Below are 11,966 nucleotides of genomic sequence, written 5' to 3'. Positions count from 1 at the left end.
AGAGTGAAAGAAAATGCAACCAGTACAGAAGTCTAGGATAGTGGTGGACATACACACACATAACTTGGGCTTAATGAGCAAATAATTCATAACAGTAAAAAGCTTTCAATGAAATTTAAATCGTTTAAAATATTTCTTTAAGGAAATTTAGATTAAAAACAGCACTTTTTTTAAATATCGTTTTAAATCTGTAAAAAATATTTCAACAACTTTTGGCCAGGAGTTAATGTCCGTCAGTCTACTTTCCTTGTATTCATCAGAAACACAGATTTCTATACAAATTATCTTAACACTGACAGTATCATGTTGCCATAGCTACTCGATTGACAGCAGAAGTCACTATATGTCAAGAAATAACGACAGATTTTCCAGCCTGACACTCTCCATCCCACAGTACAACAGATTAGAGACGGCAGTACAAAAGTCTGGCAAACCACAAAAGACACAAAGTCACACACGAGCACACACACAGGCTAAATGATGACAATGTGTGACATCTCTGGCGTTGTCAGCGAGATGGTGGAAAGGAGGAGAGAGAGAGGGGGAGATGAGAGAAGAAGAGGTCTTTAATGATTAAATTATCCCCTGACCTTGTCTTTGACAGGGGCAGGTCCTGCACGGCGACGACATGGCGCTCGCAAATACACACACAGACGCTTCTCAAGTGACAAGCCCAATTACGACCCTGTCAGGCAACCTAACCATCACAAGTGTGTATTGTGTGTACTGTGTGTGTTGAGGCAACGAGAGTGAAGCGAATGGAGGAGAGGAAGTGGATTCAGTCATAAAACGGGGACAGTAATTAATGGTGACTTAGAACATCTACACAGAAGAAAAAAAAAAAAAAAGGACACGCTTACGCAGAAGCACACTATGTTGTATGTTGTAATGATTTAAAATGTGAAAATAAAAATATTTTTAACTGACAAGTTACAGTGACTTTATGCAGTATATCAAGTTCTACACATCTTCAGTGAGTTACAGTAACAAAGTGCAGGCTGAAGCCAAAAGTTGAGTTCAGCCGAGCGTATTTTGGCTCAGAGAAAAAAATATATATCTTCAGTCCCTGCAGGCAAGTCAGCACTTTACTACTTGATTCACTTCCAGCGTTGCTCAGGGGCCGGAGTGTTTCTGTGTGGCTGTGTAGTGCTAAACTGTAAATATTCATAAACACCCCTTCAACAAATGCCTGTGAGTCAGACACTGTTCCTAAGGCTAACTTTGTGCGTGTCAGAGTGAAAGAAAATGCAACCAGTACAGAAGTCTAGGATAGTGGTGGGCATCTGCTAATTTACATATCTCCCACGGTGCTTTGGGGTGAGAGCTGAGGGCTGATGGTCCTCCATATGCATGAGACAGCCGTGTATATCTCTGTGCATGTGTGACGCAGTGGTTCTCCCCGCAGCTGCACGCATGCACAGACGCTTGTGGATGGTGTGAGAAGTTGCACATGTCACATTCACAGCATATGCTGCAGTGACCTCGATAGAGCTACGGGCCACCCTAAAACCAAGGTCTGGGGCTTCGAGGCCAAAGATGTAAAAAATAAGGAATGTAAAGTGAGGTAAAACAGGGAATGACAAACAGAAACAGGCTAAGTGACTCACTTTTTGAAGGCTGTTAAAAGGCTGCCGCGGAAAGTCATGAGGTCCAACTGGGGGAAAGAAGGATCCGACACTGAAATAAGAAGAAGAATAAAAAAATAAATAAACAAAAGTTACACAAATTATGTCAAATATGATGTGTAATAAAAATCAATGGACTAAAGTCTGACTTGTAAAACAAACCATTGAACTACTATCTAGCAGATTTTCAGCTATGTTCTGCATTTTGTTAAATTACACATTTGAGTTTAAGTAGTTGCCCAACAAAATGATTTTGGTTTATATCAACACAATCAGAAATAAATTATTGCTTTCTAAATATTGCATTAAAAAGTGTGTTTTAGATGGTTGCAGCATTAGCATAAATCCTGACTTTTCCAAAACAAAGTTGAACTAGAAACTAATGTACCGTAGTCCCTCGCTACTTCGTGGTTCGACTTTCGCGGTCTCGCTTTTGCGGTTTTTCAACAACGATCAACTTTAATATTACTCGCATGATTGGGACGGTATGAGATAAAAAGTTAACGAAAAAAATATACTTGGGACAGGTGCCGCCATTTTGTAGTTTTCTTTCAACAAGCCTAATCTGTATCACCAGTCAAAAGAACTACACCGTCCAGAAGTCAGCAGTGCTACTTTCTGCCGAAATGGAGGGAAAGTTTTGATCCGATCCGAACCTGACTAAAAAGTTTGGTCTTTATTCATAGTGACTTCGGCGCTCAGCGGCTGCAGAGGACTGTACGGAACCAACCAGGAATTGGACCAGGACTACTTCCAGCCTCATTGTTCAATCTGAGTACTGCTAGCCGGCCCATGAGGTCTCTCGAGCGGGGAGGCGTGGCTTGGAGGTCCGGTGTTTTCTCTGGAGCTCACCCAGACTTTTTTCATCCAGAACCCTCTGGATTATTTAGACTCAATCGGGACCATTGTGTGGTTTTGTGCTGGCTCTTCGAAGGTCCAGCTCCCTCTAAATGCGTATTGGTGCTCAATAAAAAGCTGATCAGAACTGGACCAAAATCAGACCAAGGCTGGTGAATACCTATATAAAATTTTGCAGAAGCTACTGTCCAGTACATATATGTATGTTGTTAAAATTATGTAGATTTAAGAGTTTAGAACATTGCAAGAATGTGGGAAGGGCTTATAAAGCCTTAAAATATATATAAATACTAAAATAAATATAGCGTTCCTACTTCATGGTTTTTCAACTATGGCGGGGGGGGGGGGGGGGGGGGAGGTGTGGAATATAACCCCCGCAATATTCGAGGGACTACTGTATCCCTAAAATTTAAAAATGGCTATGGCTTCAGGGGAAAAAAAAAACACTACTCACTTCCATTATTGATTCAGAGTTTTATACTCTCAAGATATTAACGGTATACTACCAATTATGAATCTAACCAATGTAAAAAAATATATATAATTTTCATACAGAAGCCTATAAAAATGACCAAACGTCACATTTAGATTCAGAATATCTTTTACAAAGCTATCGAGGTTGCGTGGAAAGATGTGAAACTTTTGAAAACATGAAGTAAAATAAATGTAATCAGGCAATGCACGGAGAAGAAACAGAGCCATATATGTTGCAGAGAGCGGTGAGGGCTTGAGACTAAAAGATGAAAGACAGAAAACAGGAAGAGCTATCCATTATTTAGCGTCCCTCTCCATCTCGACCCTCTGCAAGATGAGGCGCTTCTCGCTCGCGCTTTTGACAAATTCACACAGACTAATCTCTTAAAAGGCCTGATGAGCACAGAGGAGAATGAGAGGGCAAATGTGTGTGTGCTTGTGTGTATCCAAGTGTCAACACCGGAACAATTAGCCTGCAGGCGAAGCAGCGATTTTTAAGTTGATGGATGCTCGGGATGCGGCAGAGATTTTTCAAACTGTATTAAACTGCAGGGAAGTAGTGCATGCACGGATACTTACACATGGTGTACAATTTGGCCAGGTCAGTCACAGCCATCTTGCGAATTTCTGCGGTCAAATAGTTCTCAGAATCCACCGATACACCTGCATTCTGAAAAGAAAGCCACATTTTCAGTACAATTTACACGAACACAGATTTTTTTTAAAAACAGACTGATTTGGTGATTATCAATTACCTTGAGGGCTTGACGAGCCACCTCCATGTTGGGGAAGGCAGAGAGGATGTGCATGGATAAAGTTTCAGAGTCAAGGCTCACACCTAACTTTTCCATGCCTCTGATCACCTCTAGAATACCTGAAAGACAGCGATAAATCAAAATTGTGCATCCCTGTAAACACGTTTAAGATGAATTATTCAATTTTAGGCTTGAAAATGTCATTAAATAGTAGAAAACTGCTTTCATGAGCAAAGTTTGTGTCCAACAAAGAAAGGAACAATGTTTTCTTTTAATAAACATCAAAATAATCAGACCAAGTACTTTTATAATCATAGAAATGTAAAGAAAAAGTTTAAATAAAAAGGCCTAGCAGTCCGTCAAGTAATGCATTTTGCCAGGTGCTGTTTTACCTTAAATTATAGGAGTTATTGCCGTTTTTGCTCAAACAAATTGAATACCGTGATGCACGATTTCATGCGATTCTGTGAGATCTAGCTGGATGTTAAGCACTCATATGTTTTAAGCATGCCTCAGCTCCAAATACACCAAAGTTTAGCTTAATATCTGTACATTTTACTCAGTTATAGCCAATTTGCTAAGGTTGATTAGCTAAAGCAGCCGACCTTTATTGGGTTGAGTAAGTTGTAGAGGAAAATAAAAGATTACTTTCTAAGAGTTTCATTAAAACCTACCAATGTTTTTAACATGACAGAGAAACACTCACAGAGACGGGCAAAAACATTATCGCTTGGCTGGAGATAAACTGCTGATTGCGTTGTAATTTATGTGAAAAATAAGAATATTTATAATATTTGGATCCACAGTAAAGGTAAAGCATAAAAATATGATCAGTACTAGCATTAGCACTAGCACCCCAAGCAAGGTCCTGCCCTGGGGAAGGAGACTAAAAACACAACATGCATATGGAAGAGACACATAAATGAACAATCAGAGAATTCAGGGAATGGCTAATGATGGAAGCAGCGCTTTGCATATGTCTCGGAGCGGGCCTACACAGAATAAAGGCCTAAAAGAGCACAGATACATGACCTAATGTGTGTTTTTTGTAAACAGAGGTGCAACAGAAATATCAATGCATGTAAAATATTGGCTATATATAAATACATCAAGTGTACCAATACACCTTTCTCCCATGCAGCAAACTACCTTTAAGTGCCTCTTTGAGTTAACACAGCTTAAAATGTTGCATCTATTTCAAGTCTTGAAGCACACACACAAACACACGTGTATATATAGATCGTTGTATTTGCGCGTCCTCTTGGGACACATGTATTCACCTGTCAGGCTCTTTAACTGAATAAAAGATGAGTTCTGGGCTTTTATATGCCATTAAAACCTGCAGTACAGCAGCATTATTCCAGGTAGGACTACCTGACTCACTCCATTCATTCAGCCTTTGCCTCCCCTCCTATCACTCATTCATCTGCCCTTCTAACTAACCATCATGCAAGAAAAAGTAAACAGGCAATCTTGCCCTTTCTTCTCAATGGAAGATCCATCCACTCTTCTGTCCATCGGTTCATTCTTACCCTCTCATCGCTTTCATGCAACCTTTTTTATGAAAGAAGAGAGGGAGCACCTGCTTTCTTCCTGAATAATCCATAATCTATTTCACGGTGAGCCAAACAGACAGAAAACAAGTGAATGGAGACCTGGAGATATAAATGGATAAGGTGGCTGCCCCACACGTGCTTTGCGGCTTTCGGACCTGAGCTTCCACGATCATCAGCACTTTTCATCCAAGCAAGAAGAGCAAGTGTGGTTTTGTTTCGCAAGTCGCATCTTTGACCAGGAAGCTTTTAACCTTTTAAAGGCAAGGGGGTTTATCTTCCACAGTTTTGACTCCAAAAATTTTAAAGGCTTGGAGAAAGATACAGTACTTTTTTTTAAGAATGGGCCTGTTTTCTCTTGAACTTGAATATAAAATATTTATAAATACTTTTTTTTCCTCCCCCCAATGTGACCCATATTGAATACAGCACAATAAATAGCTTTGATGAAATGGGGAGAATAGTCTGGAGAAAGTCCTTAAACTTGGAAAAAAAAAAAAAACAGTTAATGTAGCTTCCATTGAAGAAGAAATCCATTTGGAAATCATAAAAAGAAGACAAGTCATTGCAGGATGATACCACTCTGTAAAAGAATGCTTTGGAAAGTTTTTTTAACTTTAACTCTAAAATATAAAGCAACATTATTCAAAGTTTAAATCGTTAAAGAACTGGGCCATGATGAAGTTGTAGTCCCTTCATCATTTTAGGTTTATGGGCATCCTATTCTAGCTCATCCTCAGCTATGTTTTTGTAGACATTGCTCAAATTCTGTTCCCATTAGTCAACTTCCACTGCATAACTAAAGGGCTGGAATTGTGTACTTGCCTAACTCTTTAGGAGATGGTCTTAATGCATTCATTCGTTCAACCTTTATTTATACAGGTTAATCCCATTGAGCCTCTGGGACTCATTTACAAGAGAGATCTGATTTTAACAAAGATTGATGACAACAGTAGACAACAAAGACAATAATAGACAATCATGAAGGATGTGTACATATTTTTTTAACAAATGAAAATAAAATGGTATTTAAAAGAAAAAATGTAACAAAAAAAAAACAGCTCGATTGTAGGGCTATGTAAAAGTAAATAAGTACAGGGTGCAATGATGGGTACGTTAGTTACAGCCAGTTATGAATCTTAATGCACCGTGATAGACAGCATCCAACATCTGCAGGGTGATTGTAGGAGCATTCATGTAAATAATGTCACCGTAATCAATGGAGGGGAGGAAAGTAAAAGTCACAAGACGTTTCCTAGAATTCAGAGTTAGACATGATTTATTTCTGAAAATGAAACCCAGTTTAATTTTCAGTTTCCTTGCCAAGTTTTCCACGTGAAGCTTAAAAGAGAGACGAGAGTCGACCAAGATGCCCAAATATTTATAGGAATCGACAAACTTAATAGGGACACCATTTGAGGATAAAATTGAGGGAAGAACCGCTGGGACCGATTTCCTGTTTAAAAAAACATCCCTTTGGTTTTGTCTGCATTTAGGACAAATTAGAGATGGAACAAATCTGACTGGATGATGTCAAAAGTGGATTGCAAAAGCTGGAAAGCCTTAGCAACTGTTTTAGCTCGACAATAAACTACTGTGTCATCAGCATAGAAATGTAAAGATGCATCAGGGATGCTCTGACCTACATTACCTATGTAGATTGTAAAGAGGGTGGGTCCTAAGACTTAGCCTTATGGTACACCATTGTTGACCATTAAATAACTGGAGGAAGTAACATTATGTTGAACACATTGCCTTCGATCTGAAAGATACCGGTAGTTAGAGAACCAACCAATGGTGTGATCTGAGAAACCAATTTCTGAGAGTTTATGACACAAGATGTTATGATCCCATGATCCACAGTGTCAAAAGCTTTAGACAGGTCTAAGCAAAGTGCAGCACAATAATCCTTAGCATCCAATGCTTCAGCTATGTCATTAAAAACCTTCAGTGAAGCAGTCGTTGTGTTGTTTCCTGAAACCAGATTGATGGGAGGTAAGATGTTAAATGAGTCTAAATACTTTTTGATTTGAGATTTTATCAGTTTTTCTAGAACCTTGACTAAAATGCAGAGTTTAGAGATGGATCAATAACTGTCCGGTGAAGTGGAGTCACCTTCCTTCAGCAAAGGTAGAACTAAGGCTGTTTTCCAAGCATCTGGAATGGAGTTTTAGCTTATGAACAGGTTAAAGATGTGGGACACCAGTACTGACCATGTTGAACCAGGCCCACTTCAAAAGTTAATCAGCTGTAAATGCACATCCACAATTCAATGCTTATCTAAATCTAATAATTACGGTACTCGATTACTTTTTAAGAATTCATTTTAACTATGACTACTTTTTTACTTAAACTTTTTTTTTCTCTTTTCTAACAAACACTCACACCCACACACAAGCTGCCCTGTACTTTAATATGATTTCCTGGTCTGTCAGAAACGGGTAACAAAATGTAATGCCAGTATGTCTTAACCTCCAGTTAGATCCGAAAATGACCTGATCACAAAAAAACAGAGCAAAAACACAATGGCATGCTTCAATAACTGCAGTTTGTAAAAAGACATACAGATTTGGCAGGGAGGAGACCTGAGACAAGTAGTAGACTTCACAAGGTTGGTAAGCATAAAATAGGACATATCATCCAGGCAAGAAGTATCAAAGTAGTGACTTAATCACAGCGGTGGTCACAAGGTATCAACATCAGCTTCATATCTGCAGGTTAACTGTCACAGATGGGAAGTGAGGCCAGAGAAAAGGGAGAAAAAGAGGAGTGGAGTGAACCGGTTGCTGTCATCTCCTGCTGTCCTTTAACATGAGCACCTGTCACTTCCCTTTTTCTCTCCCCTTCAACACCATCTGTCCCTCCATCTCTCATCACCTTTACTTAAGCTAGACTGTTGCTGAAAGGCAAAGGCAGGTTGAAAAACAGATTGCGGGACATTTTAAAATGTACTCTTTCGCGTTCACCCCCAAGTTTTTATTTTAATCCCCATTTGTTTTAATCAAGGTTTTGAGATGCTCCTCCAGTGATCCATTCAGAATAATGTGACCTGAATAGGAGACCACATAAAGAACATCAGGTCGTGGAAGTTTTAGGGGGATTCAAAGAAGGAAAACAGAACAGACGGGAGCTTTTACACTTCTCTCATCACCGAAAACGCACAAGGCGAGAAGCACTCCCTCCCTCTGAAGTTTCCCCTTCCTCTCCCTCTTTCTCTCCCTGCATGTCAGAAGTTATAAGCGGACATTGCGTTGCGACGACTGACAAGCAGTAACTAGCTGGCGGCAGGTGGCCACAACGACCGAGCATATGCTTTCACTAAACCCACCAAATCCACACCTCATCAACATGTAAGGAGATTTTTTTTTCTCCTCTACCCATCCCTCCCCCCACAGCTACCTTCCAATTCCTCAGCTCCGGCCTCTCTGCCCTCTAGTGACACCTGTGGACAAAAAGTGACACAGCCCTTAATATTTCATGGACCATGCACAGTGGGGCGCGTAATCCAAAGTGAATTCCCTCAGAGCGCTTGCATTTACATGAAATCAAGTCACTCTGCATCAGTCACATCACCTGCACTGCCCTCTGAAAGTCAACTCCCCTCCCCAGCACACACCTCCTACAGCCAATAGTTGCAAAGGGGAAACACAGAGAGATAGGGGGGAAAAGAAGCTGCATGATTCATGAGGGTTAAGGCAAACGCTGTCGGAAACAACCGAGTAAGAGAGAAGTTTCTCCACTTTTATTCCTTCTTTCCTCTTTGCGCACTGTGATACGTAAATGGACGCCGTCTGTGATGTGTAGCTGCCAGACAGTGCGGTTACAGAATTCGAGACAAGAGTTTGCATCTGTGAGAGCGTCTGGTTGTTTGAACTCGTACCCAGTCCTCTCGTTCAGACTGCTGAGATATCTCACCAGTCAAACTCCGAATCCATCTCGACCGCACGAAAGATTCAATTTGCAGCGTCGCCACAATGCTCTGACCAGTTTTCACCTCCCTGCCAGCTCAAATGCTGTCAATCGGCTGACAAGAGGAAAATCCATCATTTATTAATTGCTCTAAAAAACCCCAGAGAGAGACTCGGAGCTCAGCGAACATCAAGCACTTAAAAACCAAGCTGCTGCGAAGCACGACTGACGGGGTGCGTTCACTAACGAGCAGTGAATTCTGAAGTCTCCGGATGCCAAGAAGCAACTGAGATGATTTCCTTCACAAAAATACACACAATATCAAGATTTAAATCATTTTCACACATTGATGCAGTTACTCTAATACATGTTGTGAAAAGACAACAGAAGTACATTTATTAACAGACGCTGTGAATTTCTATGAAAACTGATCTTAACATGCAACAAAGTTTAATGAGTTTTTGTGTTAAAATTTCCTATTAAAACGAATCAAACCTGTTTTTATTTCATGAGAAGAGGTTAAAAAATACAACTCGGAGCTTTAGTCTTTCTCTAAGGTTTAAAAACCACTGAAGCAAAACGCCTAGCCTCACAAAGAAACCAAGGCGCCCCTACCAGGGGGGCAAAGGTCACCAGGTCAACCATTAATAAAAACTGTGCACCGCTTCTTCTTTGAGCTGCTTCTGAGGTTTTGAACAGAAGTTTGGCATTTTATGAATGCAGAAAAATGCTACAATAGCAGGTCAAACGCTAAATATCCATCAACAGAATTTATAAATAGTGAAAATTCAGCAACAAGAACTTATTTGAAAAAATAATCTAAATCTAATTAAAACAAAAAAACATTTATGAAAATGCTTAAAACCTTCAGGTATTAGACAAACAGATGACTGTATTTTCCAGCGTATAAATTGCAGTTTTTGGATGGATGGATGGATGGCACTACGCTGCCCAGGCAAAATTAAGCTGTTTTGACCATTAAAGTGCATTTATTAAGGAAAAGTTAAACTGAGACACACCTTTACTATAATGTCGAGCAAACAAATAATTGTTTTCAAGTGTTGATATTGTTAAATTTTGAAGCACTGCAACAGTGAGTGCTCCCGTGCACGCTCGCTTCACTCAGCTGATGCAGGCGGAGGAACGCTGGAGAGCTAGCGGCTACGGCCGCGATGGATGGATGGATGGATGGTGCTGCACCGCCCAGGTGCAGTTAAGCTGTTTGACCATTCAATAAATGCATAATTAACGCAATGGGTCAGCGGTGATGCACTTATACGCCAAAGCGACTTACATATTTTTTCCTCTTCGTGATGCTTTTTTGACTGATGCGACTTATACTCTGGAAAATACGGTACTGACATCAAGGAAGCAGTAGTCAGTGTTTCTCTGGGTGAAAGATAATGGAGAGAAAAAAGATGTCTGTCGTGTCTAAGAGCACTTCCAGATAGTCAGTCTTTTTGAGTCTCGAGAAATGTTAAGTTGGGATGCCTTTAAAAGTTCGGTGATATATTCAAAAGTTCTCCAAAGAGACCCACGTGTGGATTTGTGAAGCAGAGTTGATGTGTTCGTTTTTTATCTCCTCCCGCTGCAGCCCTCTCACGCAGCGATCAGACCTGTGTGCCCTTCACTGGCCCAGCCCAATGAAATCTGTCCCAGTTGGTTCGCTCGCTCACTCATAAATATTTGAGGCGAGCTCTACTTTAAAAGCTCTTTCTGGTACAGAGGATGTTATAATCCCCTCTACGCCTTTAACAAAAAAGATATTAAAAAACTACTAATATTATGTTCAACATTAAAACTACTTTATTTCAGGTTCAGAAGCAAGAATGTTTTTTTACAAAACACCATAGAACCCATTTGATTTTCATGTCCTCTAAAGACTGTTTACACTAAGGTTTAAAAGTCCTGGGTTTCCTGCATTCTGGTGACAGCAGTAATGTCTTGCCTCCAAGTTAAAGCTGAAAAGACGGAAAATTTCCGACCAATTTCAAGGAACTTTCTGTGGAAAACAAAGCTGGAGAACTTTGAAAATACTAACATGGAAAAACTTCAAACTTCAAAAATTCCTAAAATTTTTCAATCATACTTAAGTTGGTGGTATTTTGTGATCTTCAAAATGTCCTGAAAAGCTTGTTCTTGTTCAACGTTGGTCAAAAGAATTCTACAACATTGTTTTTAAACTTTATCACACAAAATGAAACTTTTCTTTTGCAAAACATCCACAATACCCCCAATTATTCTTAAACATTAGGTATATTTTAATGCTGCCACATGTCCTATCTACAGCAAGAGAGAAATATTAAAATTTTGTGTAAAACAGGTCTCTCTTGAAAATGAGTCCTTGTGACTCAAAGAGACTACAGTAATCACTCGCGGTTCATCGCGGACTTTCTCCATCGCGGTTTTTCAAAACAGGATTGGACATGACACACAACTGGCTGGTTGATGAATGAGACGCACGATCGGCATGGAATTTTTATTTAAAATAAATTACTTTAAATTATTTAGTACCTGCTGCACCTTTGTGCAGCCCACAGCTGCAGAAAAGGCTTCCTCCTGCACCTCTGTGAAGCCCATACTGTAGGATAAGCTTCCTGCTGCAGCTGATCAGCTGTTCGCCGTGCAGAGCGGGGAAGTAGGCGTAGCAAAGAACGCTTACAGGTCGTTTAGAATATTGCAAGAGTGTGGGAGGGGTTTAAAATGTCATTCATACACACACACACACACACACACACACATTATATATATATATATATATATATATATATATATATATATATATATATATA

The 11,966-nt window shown here is 39.9% G+C and overlaps 1 protein-coding gene across 1 annotated transcript in view; it reads right to left on the bottom strand.

Annotated features, from left to right (window-relative positions):
• Positions 1-11,966, bottom strand: part of lrpprc (leucine-rich pentatricopeptide repeat containing) — a 105,969-nt gene that overhangs the window by 75,550 nt on the left and 18,453 nt on the right. Inside the window, exons 12-14 of the mRNA XM_037697487.1 lie at positions 3,713-3,831; positions 3,537-3,627; positions 1,608-1,677 (exon numbers count right to left, since the gene is read on the bottom strand). Coding sequence (XP_037553415.1) covers positions 1,608-1,677; positions 3,537-3,627; positions 3,713-3,831 — 280 coding nt within the window. The remainder of the gene's footprint in view (positions 1-1,607; positions 1,678-3,536; positions 3,628-3,712; positions 3,832-11,966) is intronic.

This window comes from Nematolebias whitei, chromosome 1 (assembly GCF_014905685.2).
Source record: "Nematolebias whitei isolate Nwh7 chromosome 1, NemWhi1, whole genome shotgun sequence".
Lineage (NCBI taxonomy): Eukaryota > Metazoa > Chordata > Actinopteri > Cyprinodontiformes > Rivulidae > Nematolebias > Nematolebias whitei.
This window is presented reverse-complemented; position numbering and strand designations above follow the sequence as displayed.